At 41.0% G+C, this 22,252-nt stretch overlaps 1 protein-coding gene across 23 annotated transcripts in view; it reads left to right on the forward strand.

The window, feature by feature from the left end:
* Positions 1–22,252, forward strand: part of EPB41L3 (erythrocyte membrane protein band 4.1 like 3) — a 96,680-nt gene that overhangs the window by 22,535 nt on the left and 51,893 nt on the right. For all 23 annotated transcript variants that reach the window (XM_064705884.1, XM_064705893.1, XM_064705891.1 and 20 more), the window contains exons 2-3: positions 7,824–8,050; positions 12,851–13,048. In XM_064705884.1, the coding sequence (XP_064561954.1) occupies positions 7,835–8,050; positions 12,851–13,048 (414 nt within the window). In that variant the 5' untranslated portion in view covers positions 7,824–7,834. The remainder of the gene's footprint in view (positions 1–7,823; positions 8,051–12,850; positions 13,049–22,252) is intronic.

Below are 22,252 nucleotides of genomic sequence, written 5' to 3' on the forward strand. Positions count from 1 at the left end.
GGGGTAGCAAAAGAGAAGAAATCTTAATATCTTATGCTTTACAAAGTTGCAAACAGAGAATTTTGTTGATTTTTTATCAGTATCTAAGTGTCCCATGATGACTCCACACAGCTATAGATAACCTCTTCTTGACTGTCATTACAGTTGATATGCTGTCTACTCTAAATCCCACTTGATGCCAATCAAGCTCTTGCTCCACTGTTAGCAAATGCTTGATTACTTTCTGTCTGCAAGAAGCTTGAATGTATTGCAAGGCTCTTATCAGGCCCTCTTTCTATTCCCTTTCCCAGAGTAAACAAATCCAGCTCCTTAAATGTTTTTCCACTGGTCACATTTTCTAAAGCTGCTATTGTTCTTCCTACTCCCTTCTTGACACTCTTCAGTGCATATTTTTCAAAAAAATATGAATCCCAATCTTAAATATAATATGCTGTATACCTCTCCCTGGTGCTGCAGAGAGCAGAACACCTCCAGCATTATGTCCCACAGAAATTATATGGTTTTCTTTCAGACTCCTTTGCTCTTCTTTAAGTCAGGAGAGGATGCCAGTGGTATATCCCAACCTGATTATTATGATACTGAGCACAAATCAGACACTCTCCCATCTTCCACTGATCCCTAAATAGCTGTGATTCCTGAAATCAATAAGTTTTTGCAGGTTGTCATCATGGTGCTGATAACTTTGTGGGCTAGGTAGTCAAGGGTTTGGGTTCTTCTAATCACTGGTACACCTTTCCGCCCCCCGCCCTTCCTTTTTCTTTTGTGATAATGTGAGCTATTTCTGTAGTTCACTCATGAAAAAGTCATGTGGGGCTGTTTTAAAAGCCTTTCTAAAGATAGGCTCTGTCATCTGTACTACTCTACTTCCTTTTTATCAGCTGGGACAGATGCCCTGTCAGAGAGAGTGAGAGAGGCATTACTCTAGTTTGACATGACTTTTTGATACATTAGTGTTGGCCATTTGTTGTGTTTTGTTCCTAATCTCATTATTTTTACAGGGTTAGAAATCCTTTTGCAGTGTGCTCAAGTAACTTTGATATTAGTAGTATTCTGGCTTTTCTGCTCCCACTTTTCCTTTGTAAGGCTGGGTGCTGTGTTTGGTCTTTTTATTTCTTTTAGACTATACCTGGCCTCTCTGGCATCTGCATAGCAGTGGTTAATGGTTTAAAGATGATTGATGGTGGTTCCCCAAGCACTGTAGGAACCTTTTCAGTGCTCCTGCTGTCTTGAAACCACTTGGCTGACTGATGTGTTTGCTCTGTTCTTCCCTTACTCCATCCAACCTGAACTTGCACATCCTGTGTGTCAAGTGAAATATGCCCTCATTATCTGGTCCCAGCTAGCTGCTGTGAAATGAGGCACTGGAGAATTCAGCCTTTCTCATGTTTTGTAACAGGCCTGGTTTTCCTTCTCATGTATTTATAGAGACTCTCTTCTTATTGTTTGCCACATCTCTTGGTTAATTCTAAGTCACTTGGCATCCTAGTCTTCATTTCTCTTTTATGTTCATCCCTGAGTCATGTGTCTCTGGTTCTGCTTTGGTGTACAATCCCTTTTTGATACATTCCTCCCCTTCCCAGGTCCTTTCAAAGCTTCTGACAGTTTCTGTCCTCAGGCTTTCTAGGTGAAGTTTCTCCAGAAACACTTGGCTGTGTTCTCATTTTGTGGTGGTGCTGCCAAGGGGTGCATGTGTGCCTGGGAGCAGGGAGTTTTGGGTCCTGACAGGTAGCTCGTGTCTGCAGTTCCCTTTTTGTCCCCTTTGAAAGGTGTGTCTGGTGGTTTAAAGGTGCCTTCTCCATCTCCTCCAGATAATATTACTACTTCCTTAGATGTTGCATCTGGTTTTCCTTTCATCTTCATCAAGAAACTTTAAAGAAATCCGTATCATGCGCCTTCCTCGAAGGCCAAACAAATATTTTAAGTCATGCTATATCTTGCAACATCTCCAACCAGTTTTATTATTGCTGATTAGCACCTCCCTGCCCTCCCTGCAGTCTTCCTCCTGCATCTGTGCTTGGGCCCCTGTCCTTTGCCACCAAATCTGTTAAGTCATTTAGCCCAGAGCACTCTCTGCTGGCACAATGGCAGCTCATCCAGATGCTTAGCACCTTTCTCCATTGGTTTTTTTCCTCTTGTCGCTTTTCTTATTACCTTTTTTACTTTATTTTCATGCTTTTTTTTTAATGTGCTGACTCAAATGAATTTTTTGCTTATGTATGTACATTTAAGGCGCAGTAGTGAACTCCCAGCCAGTGTGTTTGTGCACTGAAGCATAAGGTTTGCTCTTGCTGGGCTGGAGCCCCGCAGCTGTGTCAGACAGATGGGGTACCCAGCAGTGCCCAAAGGAGGGGTGTTGCTTCCCCCTCCCCATCCTGGGGAGGTCCAGCCCTCCCAGCTGAACCACCAGGCTCCCAAAGTCACGCTGGTGCCAGCATGAGAAAGGTGACAGGAGCATGATGTTGGGAGGGGGCATCCAGTGCCCTTTTTGGGGTTGTTCCCATCCATGTCCATTCAGGACACATCTGCAGTCGCTTTGGCTGGTTGATGTCCACTGAAGTAACTGTAAGGCCAGGGAAGTGCCTCTTCTGTGAGGCTTCCTGTTCTACAAGGCTGCTGGCACTGGTGATGGATCAAGAAAGAGCTGGTTTTAGCTCTTGGCGACCCTGTGCCAGGCGTTTGTGGCTTGGGTGCCTCCTGCTTGTGAGGGTGAAACTCATCCACATTAAAGAGGATCAACAGAAAATGATTGTTTTCCTAAAAGGGAACCCAACTGGAAAACTGGAATGAAGTGAGCTGAGGTTCAGGCAGTTTGATGAAAACAGTTTATATTTCAAGCTTAGAAGTCAGCGTTCTGGCGTGTATTCTTTTCTTGAAACATATATTGGCATTTCTGTCACTGCTCATTGCAGCAACATTGTTCTCCATATGTTCTTCTCATCAGCATCTCATCGTTATTGGATAAATATGTCTCTCATTATGCAGAAAATTATTTTTGAAGTATGGAATCATTATTTTGTTACATAATTTCCAAATTTGGACCTTTGCAAAGATTTATAACAATCTTCAAGAATTACTGTAATTAAAGGAGAACTTTCTACAAAGAGAATTAATCAGATCAAAGAAGCATTTAAATGTAAATCATTAATCCGTGCATTACAGGAAATAGTTAGTGTCTATGTATAGTTCATTTAATTATACTTGGTTCGATTTTGTTTTCTCATTACATCACAATTTATTCGGAATCAATTTGCAGTTTCTTGTCTAATGTGACTTCTGTTTGCTTAATATAGCCGATATTTTCACTAGCATGTATTTATATATAAATAAAGGTTCATTAATGACTGCAGCATTAATTAAACTGTGGGCTCTGCTGTCAATTAGCTGTGAATTTTGTTGCTCTGTGGATGCAGCACAGAAAGTCTGTGCTCTGAAAACGAGAGGTAGAGTGTCAAGTTTTTGAATGTATGAATTTATACAGTAGATTGGGGCTGTCACTTGCTGCAGGGGACCAGGTGACACAGAGGACAACATGGTTTTGGTTCCCTTATGGAAAAAATACATTGTCTAAGTCTGTAGTGAGTAATTGGTAATGGAAATGGGAATCTCTCAAGCTGCAGTAGGTTGGTAGCTGAAGGAAAGAAGACCTAGGTGTTGTGTCAGGTTTTAGGATGTAGGGATTTTGCATAAGTGGTTTGCAGGTTTTGTAATCCTTATGTAATGTCTTTGTGTAGTGTGAAGTTTGTGTATATATAAAATCATTATAGAATGCTATGTTGATTTTTTGAAGTCATGTTTTAATACTTTGATAGTCTATTATTATCTATATTCTCTTACCTGTTGTCAGCAGCACTAAAATACTGACATTTTAATATTTTACTGATATTTTTATTTTGCACTGCTGACAGTACATGCAATTTTAGCTTCTAATTTTAGTAGTCAATTAAAATAAGCTAGTTTTGGGCTCTCCCCCCTGCCCCTCCCTTTAATCAAAAGACTTAATTTTCATTCTTATTTTCATTCTGCAGCCAAATGTACTTTTGCCTTGGACTATCTCATTATAGCAGCATCTGTGTTAAGTTTGGACTCAGCTAATCTTTTGGAATCTTTGAATACTGGGTTGTAAGCCAAAGTGTAGCTATCCAAGAGCACATCTGGCTTGCATAGTATTACCTCATTTGTATAAGGTAGTGCTCCCAATTTCTCTTCACTGCCTTGTTTTCTGTTTGCTGGAAAGGGGAATTTGATACAGAGGCTGTGCTGGCAACAGAAAAAGATTAAGGAACTTGAGTGTTTTCTTTCTTCCTGTGCTGAAATTCACATTGGAAGTCATGGTTTTGGTACATAGCCAGTTATAGTAAATAATCAAATAAGAAAAAGAAATTCCCAGTCAGCTGGGTGCTTGATAAAGGTTTACGCACTACCAGCTATTCTGTCAGGTTTGCTGCATACAAACAAAGGCAGAGTAATATTTATGTTGGTAAATTTCTTAAGATTACTGTTATTTCTTTCAATAAGTGAAATTACCTCTTCCTAGGAGGATTGTTGTGCTACTTATAATAAATGAAATGCTGTCAGAGTTCATGTGGATAAGCAGCTGTTTGCTGAGGAAGGCAAAACAACTTATTGGTTTGCACTGAGAGAGGAATGTTGTTTCCTGCCTTGTAATTTAGTATTTCCAACCCGCACTAGATGGAAGGAGATAAATCTTAACAATACTCTCATCTGAGGAGTTTGTAAGAAATGGGATTTGCAATGTGTTTGCTTTGCTTCTATTTACACCTGTAAGAGAACAGTGTGGGAAGAACAGTATTTTGTTCTCAGTATTTGTTATTAAACGTGCTGCATGCATGGGGAAATAAAGACATTTGGAAATGGGCAGCCCTGGGTTAATTAAATCCATCTGGTGTCTGACTAATGATAGTAATATTGGATCCAGGAAATCTCTTACGCTGAAAGATTTGATAAAGCACACAAAGTTTTCTAATAAAGCACTCTTAAAGCCAGCAAGAACTCATGGAACTGGAGAGAAAACCAGTGACTCCTAGAGAGTAACTCACTATTGTAAGGCTATGCTTCATGCAGGAATGTCCCAGAAGGATATAAGAACCTCATTTGTTGTTCCCTGAGATTCAAAATTATAACTGGTAGGAACAGTAAAACTTGTTTACATCTCATCCCATGCGGAGTTTTGGTTTATGGGGTTATTTTAAATGTCTGTTTCCATGCTTGCAAACAGGCTGGATACAAATGTTCATTAGGCAAGAAGCTACACAGGTGCAAAAATGAGCTTTCAGAGGCGTGGTGGTGGCAGCTGAAAGTCAGACTTTTGGTTAGTATTGGCTGGCAGTCTGATCCTATAGAGAGTAATACCTCTTTCTAAAGAGAAGTATGTATCATATATCAAGTAGGATGGTTGCTGTTTATTTGCACTGCTCTAAGTAATATCAAGAGGAGGGAAAAAGTATTACAACTTATTTTGTGCTTACTCTTTGTATTGGTCATAGGCGCTCTTTCATATTGTTTGAGCAATGATTCTTGTAGCTCTAAGTTAGGTTTTGGTAACTTCCTAATTCATGATTTATGGAGAAGAAAACTGAACACATAGTTTGAGTTTACTGCAATAGTTGTGTGATTAATTTGCATTTCATGTCCTCAAGCACTTGTACAAAAGACGGTGGGGTGGGCGGCGGCAAACTTGAAACATTTGTGGAGACCTGGGTGCTTTTAAAGCAAGGCATATATAATGAGTGTCAGATGAAAAATACTTTATTCCATGTTGATTTGACAGATGGGTAAAGAAAAACTCTCAGAGATTAACACTGTTGTTCAATTTAATGTTTAAAGCATACAAAAAAGAATGGCTTAGGAGAATTGAATATGGAGGATGGGTTTGAGTGATCTGCATCGGAGGAACTTGTTTAGGCTTCCTTCGTAGCAAATTGAAGTCGCTCTAGTATGTGATTTATCACAGCTTAAAGCAGGAATTTAAAATAGGTCAGATGAATCCCTCTCCGAAACGTCTGTTTTTCTGCTCTGCATTTAAAGTGACCATCTCAGATATGGTCAGCTGGAGTTTGATTAAATGAACACCTTTCTCACTGACACATTTTAAGACCCATGTTAATAATTGCTTTTTGTAGATGCTAAGGACAATTTGTTAAATAACACATTTCAAAAAGTGGTTTTTTATACAGTTGTGCCCATATGAGTGTGGAAATTTATGATGTGTTTCTAAACAAGTGTGTCACATGTTAGTACCTTGAAAATGTGGCCTGAAGCATAAATCTGCCTTGTGTGCTTTCTAGTTCTGCTTCTCTCTCGCGCTGTTTTGGCTGGCAGGGGTGGGAGCAGGCACCCCCCTGCTCACACACAGTGCAGGAGCTGAGCACAGTCTGGATGCTGTGACTTGCTCTGCTCTGCAGAGACATGTATTCACTGGAGAGCTTAGCCTTGAAAGTGCAGAATACACAAGTGGGTTGGAAAATAGTTATTGGCCTCATTTATAACATTTTCTGCCAACCAATTTAGCTTATCAAACATTTAAATGAAGAAAAAGAGAAACGTTTGTACTTCCATTATGTTCTATAATAAACTTTCTTCTACTAGTAAGCATTGTAGTGTATGCTAGGAGTTCACAGTGACTTTCTAGCAGGTGAATTAGCAGATGTATGTTTTGTGGAATCACCTGTAATTGCACAGTAGCCATGGCTACCAGGTTAAAGAAATCATGTCCTGATGACTAACAGAAATAGATAGCAGCAGACTGGTTTGCCTTCAAGTTGCTTAGTAGCAAACTATTCAAGGATAAGTTTGTGAGGTCTGAGAGCATATGAATAACAAACATCAAAGCACACTCCCTTTGCTGAACTGACACAGTCTGCTTTTTCAAATCCTTGTTTGGATAAAAAATCACAGCATTTTTTTTTAAAGTTTGAGTTTGTGAATATTTGAGAATTGGGTGCCAGCCACATATTTGCAACAAAACTATTTAATTAAAGTAGCTAAAATTTTGATTTAGTGTTGCTAATATTTTCATTTTGATTTAGTACTGGACAAAGTTAAGTACAAACATAGACTTTTCACATTCAGGGAAAGTTGTATTCCCTTTATTTGAAATCTAGCATTTAGAATGACTTAATGGAAGTCTATGTTTACTTTTAGATGCTCTAGCACTTAGAGAGAAATGACAGAAATGTAGATGAACTCAAGTGGGGAGGACAGAATTGGGTTTAAGGGCAAATGTATGTTTGCACTGTTGTTGGTGGACCCATTTCAGATGTTTCTAGTACGTATAGAATCATAAAATCATTTAGGTTGGAAAAGACCTCTAAGATCATCTAGTTCAACCATTAATATATTGCTTGGAAGCATCAAAAGTACTTGAGTACATTTCTAAAAGGGGGTACAGATGTTGACGAGCTTGTCCTGTTGTTTTCAATGTAAAGGACAAAATATTTAATTTTTCAAGTTTCCACATGGTTTAGAAACCCAAACTCCACTGGATTTTGTTAGATTTAAGGCCCAATGTGTTGCTCTATTTCTGTGAATTATGAACCATGTATTCTCTATTTAACTGGCACAAAAGCCCTATGATGTCTGTCTATTACTATGTAGAATAAGATTTTTTAGCAACATATTTTTCCCTAGAGTATGGATGCAATACACTTAGCTGGTATTTTGCACCAGGTAAGCTTTCCTAGGGATCCTGGTTGGGCCAGTGTGATAGGAGCTTAAGTTTTAAAGGCTGAGGATATTGAGAATAAAACCATTAGATCTTTCACGTCCATGAGATTGTACTCAGTAGTGCTCACCCTGTCTTGCAGAATAACCAACCATGACTACAGAATCGGGATCAGACTCCGAGTCCAAGGATAAAGAGCAGGATCAGGAGGAGAGCCCTGCTCAGGAAGGGGCGGCAGAGACCCAGCCTCAGGAGCAGCAGCCACAGCAGCCTCAGCAGCCGCCGCAGCAGCCGAGTGAGGAGCAGCAGACCGCGCTCGAGCAGTTCTCGGCCGTGGCAGCGCACAGCACGCCCGTCAGAAAGGAGCAGGTAAGGCAGCCACGTACACACCCTCGCTGCACGCAACTGGCTGAGTGCCCACCTACTGCTCCCAGGAGATAACCAGCCTGGCACATGTGGAGCGCAAATGCACGTTCAGATACGCGTGGAAGGGCGTTTGATGCGATGCTGTAGGTCTGGGCTGGTTGGTCTTGCGCATTTAAAGGGAAACGGTTGTCACGCAGAATGTTTTCAAATTCACAGCAGCTATTTCTGCCCCCAGTGCTTAAACAGGAGGGTAGTCTCATTAACTAAGCAGGAAACATCTTTGACCTTGCGTTTGCATTAGATAGCAAACAGTGTCAGTTTTTATGATGCTGAAAATGTTTTCAGAGTTCATTTCTTTTGACACCTGCTGAACACTGATTTCATGCTTGCTTGTCTGATGGGTGAGCCATGAAGAAGCTGTGGTCCCTTAAGTTTCTCGTGGGTCTGAAATGACTGCATTATAATTACTTGAGCTATTCATGTAATAGGTTTCAGAAGAGCTATTGCGTACTTTTCCATTTAGTTCATTGTTGCACTTATTAAATTTCCAGAAGCTGCTTTCTTCTTTCCATTAATAATTTCCAGTCAATAGGATTAACAGGCATTTTTCTTCATGGGTAAGTGACACACAATTAATGAGGTACCTGCAAATCTCTTCCTTTAGCTTTGTAGGGTTATGACCCTCATCTGATTACATTTACCTTTGGAGAGTGGAATAAGCCAGTCTAGCTCCTCCTCTTCTCCATCCTTTTAAAAAATCTGGCTGTTTGAAGTGGGCTCCTGTTCTTTTACCTGGTTGGGGTAGACAGTGCTGGCAAAGCAATTTTTATCTCTCAAATAGATCAGAAGTTTCCTGAGATTAGTTTGGGGAAAAGAAGCAAAGCTTCTCCAAAAGAGGTAGGTGTTGAATAAACTGGTCATTGATTAAAAGTGTAATTCTATCAGTCTTTGGCATAAGTATTATTATTTATATGGATGTTTTTCCAGACATCTTCAGTAATCTTTCCACTTCAAGTTTCTTTTCACATTAAAAATGTAAAACAAATAAACAACAGCAACAGCAAGAAAAAACCTCCAAACAACAAAATAAGCCCAACTCCAAAATAACCCACGCACACAATAAAAAGCCCAAACTAATTTAGACACCAAGCCTGTCCACGTCTGTTTAGAGGTGTGGGGTGCTCTCATGTGCTGCATGATCCCCTTGTTTCCCAAAGATCACCAGTGAGCTGCTTTCTGTAGAAGGCAAGATAGAAGAACTGGGTTAGTGAAAGGGATATGTGACACCTTCCTGCTGAGATTATCAGACTGAATCCAAATGTCCATGCTGTAAGCAGACTGCCAAATCCAACTGCACTGATCAGCCCAGTGTATTTCATAGTGCATTAAGTGTCTGCATCTCAGGAAAGCAACATTTAAATGCAGCACTAAGAGACAAAGCTGTTTGCAATAGTGTCATTAAAAAGCCAAAAACTGAAGGATCTTATTCTCCCTCTTGCTGTCCGTAATCACAGTGATAGAGTGTATTTTTGCTCTTACTTGTATGAGAGAACCTTGGGAAGGAAGATTTAAGTTACCGATCCATGACAGTAACTTTTCTTTGTCATCCTGTGCCCATAAAACCCCCCAACATTTTAATGTAGGTGAATAATCTTTTCATATTGAGATTAGCAGGTATTAGAAAAATGAGTCCTTCCTATCAGGTGTAATAATGCAACCTCACTTTCTGCCTGCCTTCCTGTTTCTGACAAAGAAAAGGTGGCATTACATGAGGTCAGGCACCGAAGTTTCTGAGTAACTACCATAAGTAGATGGGATTCATGTGTTTTGCAAGTGTTGCAACATCACTTCATACCCCAGTGAGAAGCTGCAGAGCTAAAGATCCAAGATCTTTATTGCTGAATCCCCTGATTCCAGAGGCATCCTTTGAGAGGAGGTCCAGATTTAGAAGGGCTTGAACATAGTGTGTCATACATGAGAGAGATTATGCTCAAAAAATGCAAACCCTGAAGCAACTTGTGCTGCTTTAGATTTTCGTCCATAGTACTTTAAAAATACTGCAAAAACAGGACACAGAAACTAAAAAAAAAAAAAAAAAAAAAAAAACAAAAACCCAAAAAACCCCCAAACAAACAAACAAAAAAGCAGTGCAGAAATACTTTGGAGAAGAATTTAGGAGAAAATGAATCCATGCTTGCAGAGTGAAAAATAATTCACTGTGTACATGAGTCTTTCACTGGCCATTTTTTTTTCCTGGATTCCAGGATGTCAGGTTTCTTTAGGAAGAAGAGACTTAATACAGTCTGAAAGTACCTCAATGCCTGAACATGTCAGCATAGTTTGGGGGAATTTTCTCTAATAGTTCTTGGCATGTTTTGTTCTCCAGAAAAATGAGAGGAAAACCTTTTGTATGATTTTAACCTAGACACATTCCCCTGATCTTAGTGTAGATGGGAACCTTAACAAACAAAATAACCTCAGTAATATTTTTTAATATTTATAAATAAGGAAAACTCTGCAGTAGTCCTGATCTACTGACTGTCTTTATGAAGGAAAATAATGACTAGTCCATTGGGTTTCACATAAATTGCTTGCAGGCTGAGTATGGTTCTAAGGTTTAAATGGATGAGGGGTGTCCTTGTGTATTTTTTTCTCAAGCAGCTTTTCTGTTTTCTTGAAAGAGATTAGTTCCATGCTGGGGTGTTTTGTTGGTTGTTTTTTGTTGGAGTGCAGGGCTAACCCTCACATGAGAAATGTAATAAGCCACTGGGTAAGACAGTTTCTTTTTCCCCATCACTGGAATTATTTTTTTTTACCAACATATATGCATGTGCGCCTTTCCTGGCAGATTTCTTTTGACAAAACATACAGAAATCATCACAGCCCCTCTTCCCACCAGCAGCAGTGCAGTTTTGCCCAGGGGCCCAAGCAGGAGGCATCTTCAGTGTTGTTTATTTCTCCTTGCACAAGGCTGGACCAATTGCCAGCTGGCTGCAGATGTGGTAGAAGGCTCGCTGGCCTCAAGCCTTGCTGTGATCCCAGGGGGTCTCTCCCTCTTCAGCACAGCTGCTGTGAGTGTTAAATGCTCAGCAAACAGCTGATCCACTTGCCTACACTGTGCCTTCATCTCCCACCAGTTTTCAAAGTATGTGAGGACTTTGACATCCAGGTACAGAGGTGGTGTCCAGCTGCTGGGAGGAGAAATTCCTCTTGTGCTGGAGCCAGATGGGGGAAGAGATGGCTGGTGCTAGGCTGCTCCTGAGGAAGAACATTCATGGCCCAGGAGATGCAGTAGATTTTGAAAGCAACTCTTGCCTTTTTATCTTTTAAGCCCCCTCTTTTCCAGTTTCCCATCCAGAAATGACCAGGAGGCCATTGCTGTGTCCTGCTTGCAGGGAGAGGAGGACTGTGAGGTCTTGTCATACCTCTTTGTAATTTGTGGGCTTTGGTGGCAGCTAACACTGTAGGGATCACAGCCAGCTCCAAATTGTCCTTTCCCCCACTGTCAGAAGGCAGAGGAGAGACTTAAAGCTTTTTTCTATGAAATCACTCAGGGACAGTACCCTGTGATTAGAGATACAATGTTGTTTCAGGTTATATGATGCAACATTGTTCTGGTCTCAAAGCAACTTAAAGCCTTTGGATGGATTTGCTCCATTCTCATGAAGTTTTATTATATACAATGAATGGAAACAGACTTGCAGGATTAATTTACAATATATTTCCACTAATGCTTGTTGCTTATTACACTGAAATAATTCAGAGCCAGAGCAGGTTGGGGTTTTTTTGCCTTGTAGTGAGATAACAGAAGGATGTTTTTATTTAACTTGAGCTTTAGCTGAGGTATTACTGCACTCCTGTTGAGGTTTTGTTTGGAGTCTATCAGGGATATAATTGATGAGAAGGGTAATGACTGCAGCACAGTGCTGTTGCTAGGAAGGGTGAAATGCTGTAGAGCTGTTCTGACTTTCATCTAGAGCTGTGGAGAGGACTGGGGACTGAGCTACATCACGGGAAATTCTAATGGCCTGACCCTCAGATAAACCTGAGCAAAAGCAGCCAGGGTCGTTTACTTCTTGCCCCTCTTCCAAATAGCACCTCCTTCTCTCCAGCTTTGGGAGACTTACTGGGCATCAGCAGAGAGCAAAACTCATCCTCTCATCCTGTATGTTTAGCCAGCTGGCTGCACATTAAAGTTGTTTGGCCACTCACTTCTGTCATGTTTTCTTAACCCTTTGCTTGGGTTCTTGAGGAGCCTTTCACTCTCCCAGGGATGTCAGCATCCCCTTATGAATTCACACTGTTCAGGGGGGATCCATGCTCTCATTCAGGGACTGTTTTCCCACTGACAGCAGAATTAGTGCAAACTTGATGGTGTTTTTCTATTCATATGACACCATGGAAACATCGTATTATTTAACAGGTACAGGACTTCAAAGTATTATCAAGAAGGTGTAGGAGTATCTGTTCATCAACAAAAATTTCTGATTACTCAGAGCTTCCAAAATGCCAAAAAACAAGTGCAGGAAGTGGGATTTTGTACCTGTGGGAAAAGCAGAAGCCTTAAAATATTTTCATGAATGCCCCTCCTTCATGGGTATTCTGTACATTTTGGAGGGAGAAGGGAGGGCAGGAAGGAATATGGGAAATCTTTTCAGTAAAGACTCTGTCCCACATCATGGCTTTCTTGTCCAAGCCCCCAAAAAAGGCTCATTTGAATGCTTGGGTGCGGCATGTACAGTGAATTGGAGGGCATGATTGGTTTATCTTATTTCAAAAACCATCTTTCTTTTCTCTTTATAGGCTACAGAGAAAGAACAGGAGTTTGCTGCTGCGAGTGCAAAACAGTTGGAATATCAGCAGCTAGAGGACGACAAGCTCTCTCAAAAATCTTCATCTAGCAAACTTTCCAAGTCTCCTCTAAAGATCGTCAAGAAACCGAAAAATATGCAATGCAAAGTGACGCTCCTGGATGGATCGGAGTATGCCTGTGAAGTAGAGGTAAATGACTTTTTGTCATCTTTTTTTTTTTTCATCCTGTCAGGAGATAAATGGTGAACATGGTATTTCTAATTTAAGAAAAAGGATGAATGGCATGATATTTCACCAGTGCCAAGCACAGAGAGACTTTCATTGTTTTCTCTGGAGGTTGTTGAAGATGGTGCACAGATTTGAGCTAGGTGGGGGATTCTGAGCACTCCCTGAAACAGCCAGAGACTGTGGAATAATTTTCTGTTGTAAAAGCCACAGCAGAATGTGGAAAACAAAGTATGGGCAACAAAGCCCATAAACAAATAAGAGTTTTGATCTCACTGGGCTTTTCTTTTCCTTGGTACTTCACTGAGTTGAGTCTTCCATTGAGTCATTGTCCATACAGAAATTCTGACTATTGTGAGATTACTGTGGGCATGAGAGACACCCTGGGCAAGTGGGGAAAATGTCAAGTGCAAATAGCAGTGAGAATGGAGAGTTTTGTGTGCTTTTCCATGATGTCTGTGAATCATAACTGTGTTTGAATGTTACTGGCAAAAAGATGCTGTGATTTTTCTGTAAGGAAGCTTGCCTTCCTTGCTGGGACTCTGAGAGGAACCTACTTTTGGGAAGGATGATCTTTGCTGTCACTTAAAAGCCAGTCTTTGCCTGTGGGCAGACCCTTGCTAAGAGGATGCCTTCAACTCCAGAAGGCCCCAGAAAAGCAAAAAGTGAGCACATTTAGCATCTCAGAGTAAGCATGAGAAAATTCAGAATCTCAGGGTGGACCCTTTCTCCAGTCAGTCATTGTCATCAAGGTGATTTTTGGGCAGTGGTCCAGCCTGTCCTGTTTTAGGTCAGAAGGTCATGAGCACAAGACAAGGCTGAGCCTGACCAAGCAGTGGCTGCAGGGGAAGGATGAGTCTTGGGGGGCCTGGCTAAGCCAGACATACTTTGGGTAATTGCTGAATTCCATGGAGAAGAAAATCCACCTGGGGCAAACAGGAGAGTATAAAGGCAGAGATTAAATAGTCTGCAGGCTTGAAAGGGAAATCCACAGGAGCATGGAGAAGGAAAAAGGATGGAGAAAAGGAGTACCTGACTGGGAGCCAAATCTTTGGCATCTTTGCAGTCACGTTGTGCACAGCCCCCTTGTCCTTCAGCTGCTCTCATTTTAGGGCTTTGGAGAGTGGCAGGTGAGGAAAAACCTTATTGGTTTTTAGTTAACCCTGGCATTACAGTTTGGGTCAAATGTTGTCATGTTAGGAGTGAGCTGCAAACAGAAGCTGGTATTTTACTACTCTTACAGCAAATTAGCTGTCCATGTGGCTGAGTATCTTTTAATTTCATTGGCCAAGTCCCATGTTGTTTCCTTCAGCCTAGGACTGGCGATCTGGACGCATCCTTTGTGACTATTAAATGGTCATTTCTTGACCTGCAGTCTCAGTCTTGTCACTCAAGGATAGTGTGGGAGCCATTAAGCTGGAGGAATGACTCATACTGGCTTTGATGGAAAGAGTCAACTCATTTCAGCTTTTGACACTTGCTTGTAAAATGTGAGTCACTTTTTGGAATACAATCAAGCAAATCTTACCAAATAAGATTTCTATGGAAATCTTGTCTAGCAGGCTGAGCTTTATCAGAATCTAAGATGGAGCAGAAAGGGAGATTTGTTATGTTAGATTTCCACTTATGCAAAAAAATGCTGTGAATAATACTTTTTATAAGAAGTTTCACTCTTTCACTACTTGAGTTCTCTTGAAGCATAAAAATGCTGGCATATGGAAGCTGTCCTGTTTTATTGCTTGTCAAATTTCTCCTTCTGCTTTGCAAGTTCTGAATAGCTCTTGAATAATGTCCAATATAAGTTTTGTATGATTTTTTTTTCTACTCACATTGCTGAAATATTTTCAAGTTGTATTGACTGTCATCAGTAATCATTTTATCTGCTTCTAAGATGATCAGGCTTCCCAGGCAGAATGTAATACTGATGAGGAGAGAGCTCCTAAAAGGATGCCTTTTCAAATGATGAAGCTGTAAGGCTATGATGATGAGTAGATCATGGGGTACACTGAAACAAAGTTAGTTAGGAGGAACAAATATTTCAGGGAATGAGTGCAGCTGGGGTGGTGATACACCTTATATGCCTGAAACAGTGTGATTCAGACTTTGCATCTGTATTGATGAAACAACTACAGGTGCTTCTGTGGCACAGCCCACCCTAGCCCATGGGAATTCTTGGTAGATCCAAAGGAAGTCCACCTGCTACATGCATAAAGTTTAGCTACAGCAAAAGGGTGCTGAGTGCAGCCAAGACAAATGATGTGACTTTCACTGTGCTTTTTCTCCAAAGGAGTAAAAAAGTATTCACAAAGGGAGTTAGTGGGGCAGGAAAGCTGAGGATCTGTCTCAGGAGACATCTCAGGAAGTTGTGTAGGAGGCTGAAGCTGAAGTTCTTCAGAAGTTTTGGGTAATAAAGTTCTGTGTCAGTAACAGAAACTCAGTGCTGCAGCATGAGAAACAATCCATCACATTTCAAAAAAATGCTATCATAGCTATCATATTTTAAGGATCACCTTCAAGTGAACTCACTGTATCAATTTAAATGGGGGGGAAATGTATATATGCACAAGCATACATACCTACATACATGCATACTGATATATATGTGTGTGTGTATGTGTATATGTGTGTTATTCTCTGTCAGCAGCACACAAAGACATGAAGTTTTACAGAATCACAGAATATTATGAGTTGGAAGGAACCCAAAAGGATCATTAAGTCCAGCTCCTAAGCGAATGGCCAATACAGGGATTGAACCCACTCCCTTGGTGTTATTATCACCATGCTGTAAGCAAGTGAGCTAATCTCAGTTCTTTCTTACATATCTATATAAAATATAAAGTATAGTAAGGCACCCAAAAATTATGGAGGTCAGTAAATTCCCCAAGGATAATTCTTTAAAAGAAAAGGAAGAGGGACAGACAACATGGCAATCAGATATTTAATACTTCCATTCCTTGTGTTCAACCCACATAACTGCATCTTTCAGCGTGACAGTGACCCAAGATAGGGATGTGACAATTTTTAAATGTGAGTCAGAAATGTCACCCTGTGTTGTCAGCTCCTTTCTTTCTGCTCCATGTGTATCATGCTTCTACCTTCTGAAGGCTCAAAGCAATGTAATCTGGAAGGACCAGAAACTTAGAAACCTAATTTTGAGCTAGAATAATAGCTCTGTCAGTGAATCTTGATTTGGATGCAAGCCAGGTATTTATCTCTCCAGAATTGCATTCCCTAGTCTGGGAGTTGGGGATCATTATAGAATCCATCAGTTACTCTATAAAGTGCTTTGCAAATGACAAATGCTTTTTATGTATGTTAAATATTAATGTAATTTAAAGGAGCTTATTGCTCTCCAGTAGAGCGCAACCTGCAGCTTATCAATTATGTGTTCATCCCACTAATGACCTGGCAGCCGACGGGGCACGTACTCCCAGATTGAGACACTTCCGAGGCAAGTTTGGTTAATCCATTATGCCCTTGCTGTCCTTTGTTTCAGAAGCCCCTCTTTCTTATTCCATTTTTAATGCTGAACATTTTCACTGTCTGCTGCTATATCTTTCAATCTCTCTCACATTCAGGGCTTTGCATTTGTGACACTGGGGGTTTTTTCATGTTGTGTGAGATGTATGAGGGAAAGTGTAGTGGAGCCAACTTCAAAGCTGAGGTTAACAGGGGGTCATCTAATGTAGTCTCCATTCGGTGAAAGGATCTTAAGCAAATACCAGGTAAAAGCTTTCCCTTGAGGCCCTGCAGTGTTGCTGCCTGTGTGCTCTATCTGTCCTGACCCAGAAAGTCTTTCATGCAGTAACACATTACAAGCCAAAACCAGGTTAAGGAGGTAACCCAACCTGTTCATTCATCCTCCTCCAAAACCATAAACCACCAGTGTCACCATCTGTGCCCCCAGTGCTGCTCTTGTCAGAAGCCTGCAGATGGTAGTGGCAGCCGTATTTCAGAGCAGGGTTTCCTTTCCAAGGTGGGATGGCCTCCTGATGGTGCTTCCCCTCCCCAGGGAAAGCTGTTGGCTTTTGGAAAAGAGGTATTTGTGCATTGACATTGTCCCCAGTCTGCCAAGACAAACAGCCTCAGGGCAGCTGTCTGTTTCTCCCATGTCATGAAGAACCTGGGGATTTCTGAGGGGCGTTAGATCACAGGAGTCGATGCAGCCCATTCAAGGGACAAAGCCTGGTGGTTTCCACCAGATGCTCACCCCTGCTGGCAATGGTTCTCCTTGGGTTGTTCATTGTGCTCTCCCAACCAGCATCATGCTCAGAAATGTTGATTGTCAAAGCGTCCAAGGCCAGAGCTGTGGCCAAAACTGCATTTCAAATTGTCTCTTTTAAGCAAGCTAGACTTATGCTTTGCATTCATTAGTTTGAAGAGCTAAGGAGAAAGCAAGATCCAAGACTGCAAATTAATTTCAGATAACCTAAAAAAGGCAATGAACACACTAGTTCAAGTTTCTCCTAAGATTCAAGAAAACAAGCAAAAATTACTTATTTCTGTGTTTCTTCAGCTTTAAGTAGGAGCTTTCAAATGCTGTAGTACAATATGTTTCTTCTAGTATTTATTTCCCTTTTTGTCCATATCTGCCCCATCTCAATTTTCTGTTATCTAGACCACTGCATTTTAATTAAAAGATGCAAGTGGAACAAGCTGTCATGCTCTCCATTACACATAGCCTAATTTAAAGTGTCTTCCTAAAACAAGTCGGAATTTGTCTTTGTTGCTGCTCTAAATATATACATGCTGTCACTCACAATGTGAGGGCAGAAAGCTGTAACATAATCTGTCTAAATAAATGGTAAAATAATTAGATTTCATTTTGAAAGGCTCAGCTGTCTGAGGCCATTGGTAATTTATACTCTTTCGTCATTCCTGTACCACTCAGACTTTCTTATCATGCAGGCCACCAGTGAATGAAAACAAATGTTTCCATGGCAGCCTGTCTGTGGCATCTCTGCAGCCCTACATCAAATGGCAAATTGACGTAGGATCCAGATAAGCTGCACAACACATGGAGAAACAACAACTCAAAAAGTATTACTGTTAACCCCACTTCTGAGTGAGTGGGGGTCAGCTGAGGTGGGAAGGGACTGGTAAAAATACACTGTATATGGGTATTTTTAACTCCAGTTTTCTCAGTCATGCAACTTGGGCAGTGGTTCGGTGTCCCATGCTGTAGCCACTGTTATTTACACCTTTGTACACCTTCTGGTGACTTCCTCCCTGGTGGAGACCACACTTTCTTAATGGATTTCCCCACATCCTCAGGTGACATCAGAGTAGCATGCTTGAGTTTAAATAGCAAGAAGTTTTCTTTTCATACATTTGAAACCAGGACTTGTAACATGGACCAAAGCAGACTGGAGTGAACTGGTCCCTTTCTGCCTACACAAGTATGGGCTGATAATCCTTTTTGAAGACAAAATGGACATGAAATAAATGGATTCTCTAATAGTTGAAGTATTGCTTCTTGCAATAATTTCTCATTTTCCTGTTAAAAAGTGTGACTACATGATCCTTCCTTGAAAAATAAAGTCATTGAAGATTGTCTTAGGACAGGCTTGAAGGGTTGAGAACAAGCAGAATTATTTCTGCGCTGCCACCTCTGCCAGCAATGAAAGAGAGCAGTGGCTGCCTGTGCTGCTTTTCCTGACCTGCAAGACTCCCTCTGGAGGAAAAATCCTCCTGTGTTTCTATATGATAGAGGGGAACTGCATGGCCCTGTGGTCCCCTCCCCACACAGTCCCAGCAAACCCTTCCCTGGGAATTTCCATGTGTGGACCTGCCAGCCGCTTTTGCACAGGGAGTTTAATAAAATCAAATTTCTCCTTGGTTTTGAGGTAGGTTTTAAGGTCAGGCAGGAAACCTTGTAATAAGATGCACTCTGCATTCTGAAGGATACAGTTTCGGTTACCCCCTGCACATTTTAATTGTTTAATGAATTCCACACAGTCTCTTGCAAATGGCTTTACATGCAGAACTGATTATTGGATGCAAGAGGAGTTTTTTTAATAAGTCTTTTCCTTTTGACCTACTCATTGCTTACACTTCACTTAATTTAATATGAAGACCTTTGTTTTGGGTCTTGTTTCTTCCCCGGGATATGTTTCAGTAAAAGTGGCTGGGTTGAGAGGCATCGTCGCTGTTACACAGCATGTTTTCTGTACCCAGACCCTCTAATTAGGGCTGACTCAGATTAGCCAGGGGATTCACTTAAGATCTATGTTACCTGACACATGTCAGTAGGAGTCTGAGTATTGCCTGAATATGTTTCAGCTGAATAAAGTTAATAAACAGTTCTTCTGACTTGCTTTTTCCAAATACTGTAGGCCTTTTTTTTATGAGTTAAAATAATTGTCAATTCAAGAAGCATAATGATCTGGAAATCAGCTCCAATGTCATAATGATCTCAATAATCAACTGTGAGGCTGAGAAGAGTTTGGTAATTCAAACAAAAGTAAAAATGTTTGGACTCTCTTTTAGTGATTATGATTATTATTCTTATTTCACTGAAGCTAAAGAAGTCTAAATCAAAACAAGTCAGGTTGAGCTAAGCCTTTTCAAAATTCCACAAGGCAGAGGAAGTGGGGCTGGAGAATTTCTGCCTTGCCAGGGCAGACTGAGGTCCCCCACAACTTCCTGTGGCTGGGAACATCTGGGATATGTGGTATTCAGGGGGAAGGTCTCTTATAACCTTGGCAGGCAGACACCTAAACCACTAGACAGATATTTTCTCCAGTTCATATGCAAGTATTTTAGAGACTGAATGAGGAACCAATTAAATTAAATTAAAACTAAGTCACTCCTTTAGATGTACCAAGTGGACAGAAGGTGGGACCTTAAATTGCACATTTTGGCACAGCAGAGGACATGGTCACAATCAAATGCCAGAAGCTTAAAAGAAAAAAAATTATACACGTTTTCTCCAGACCTACATTTTCTACATCTAATCCTCTTAACTAGTGACTTTTGCTAATAGTTTCTGAAATTTATTTGTGCAGTGAAATGTTGAGTTTATCAGGCAAAAATACTTTTGATACCTTGGAGGTGCCAGCCATTTTTCATAACATTGAAAACTATTGTGAGCAGTCCACCTACATTGACAAATACTTTCAGCTGCTCTGAAACTGCATATATTTTGAGAATAAATGGTTAGCTGAAAACTTTCTACTGAAATAGTGCCTCTGGTTCCCTCCCCTTGGGGAAAGAACCAGCTGGACACAAGCCAGGCAACAGGAGCTTGTTCTCCATCTGGCAAAGTTTTTAAAAACTAGGTTTGATCATGCACACTCAAACTGAGGTACTGCAAGGTTCCTTGCTGGTTAATCTGTTTGCAAGACCCCAGGAGAGGATGATCTTCCACCTGCCTTTCACTCCAGACTGAGAGATGTCTGTTGACTCCAGGGGTCCTGTCCTTTGCCCCATCCTTGCTGATGGCCTCGCCAGGGTAAGACTGCATCAGACCCTTATGTCTGTCTTCTCCAGGCTTATTGCTTGGGGTGGTCTTGGCCCCAGAGAGCCTCCAGCTTCTTACTGGAGTGCCTTGTGCAGCCAGCACCCAACCTCTGCCTGTATTTTTTAATGACTGCTGGAATATAAATAAAAAAGAGCGGATGACAGGCTTTGTCTTTTCCCTTTTCCAAATGGACACTCAAAGCCTTCTGCTGTTTCTGTACAATGTGTTTTTCTGTACAAAACCTCATGCCCAACCAACACAGTAGTTGCTGATTTTCATGTCACTGCCCAGTCACGCTCCTGCCAAGCCTCCCTGCATTTTGTCATGTTTCCTGCTCTGTTTCTGTGTCAATGAAGTGCCTGCTGCTTGTTCCAGTCCCAACCGAGCTGTCTAAATTCATCAACTCTAGTTGCTCCAATTTATAGGTGCTGTCCCCACGTTTACACTTATAGTTGCCATTTCCAGATCCAAACTAAGTAAATCTTCACTTTATTATCATCCTCTAAATATATTACCATGTCAAAGAAAATCATAATGCCTCATACGGGTGATTATTTTTTTTCCAACTGAGCCACGTGCAACATTGCTCTGCTTTTATGTTTTCTCATCCTTGTCTGTTGATACAGTGAACAGAATATCATAGACAGGACTGGGTGGTGAAGTATCTGCTTGCAAAGCAAAGTGTTGATAGGCAGCAAGGTCTGTCTCTCATGGTTTATCTCACTCTGGCAGAAATGGTTGTGATCTGAAGTGGATAAATCTTGGATGTAGCTTGAGAACAGGATTTGTTAGTTTTCATGAAAACCCCAGCATTGATGGTGCAATATCATCTAAGGTACCCCAAATCTAAAAGCCTGATCATCCTGCTCCCTCTTCTGCCTCAAGAGCATCTTTCTCTGCAGTGTATTTTTTTTTTTTCACTCCAGGCTGGCAATGTAGGTCAGAGAGAGCTCTGTGGCTTTTAAATTCATATGGCAAGATTACTCTGTAAATCGGACTATGTTGACAGTAGAGCTTTTTCAGCTGAAAATAAACAAACTGTTTATGGGGTTTTTTTTGTCAATATATGCCAAGGACTATTTATATCTCAGTTAGAGATTGGTTCCCCTTGATTTGTAGGTACTAGGCTTGTGCACAGTTAGTTAGCACGTGAGATGAGGAGAGATGAGTGTTTGCTGAGTTTATCCAAGTATAGGTAGAATAAGGAAAATATTTATAGCCACTACTGGAAAGCTTCAGCTGCTGCATGAATCCCAAGGGACCTGCCTGAGTTACTGCAGAGTGTCTTGCAGGAGGCTGTAGGGCAATCAGGAGGCATTAAACCAATGGATCAGCTGCATGTCTAGCTAAAATCCTAGCCCAAACAATCTGTGCTCTTAAGAAAGCTGAGTGAGGGGTTGCTTTCTCTGCTGAAACGCCTTCATAAATGGAATACTGTTTATTATTTTATGTCATGATTTAGCAAATACGTAAAGCTAATAAATGTGCTGAGAACAGAACTTCTAATTGAGAAATTGTGTCCACTGTTTTTATATTCATTTTATCAGAGGGTAGTGCTCATAAGCTGGTAGCAGACCTCAGTTTATACAGTATGCAGTCTGTTGATGCACTTGGGATGCATTTGATAATCATCGCATTTGACAGGTATTTCTGTAGCCATTGTGCACGTGCAGACATGGCTCTCACACTTCTACATCCAAAAACAT

The sequence above is a fragment of the Zonotrichia leucophrys genome, chromosome 2, assembly GCF_028769735.1.
Source record: "Zonotrichia leucophrys gambelii isolate GWCS_2022_RI chromosome 2, RI_Zleu_2.0, whole genome shotgun sequence".
NCBI lineage: Eukaryota > Metazoa > Chordata > Aves > Passeriformes > Passerellidae > Zonotrichia > Zonotrichia leucophrys.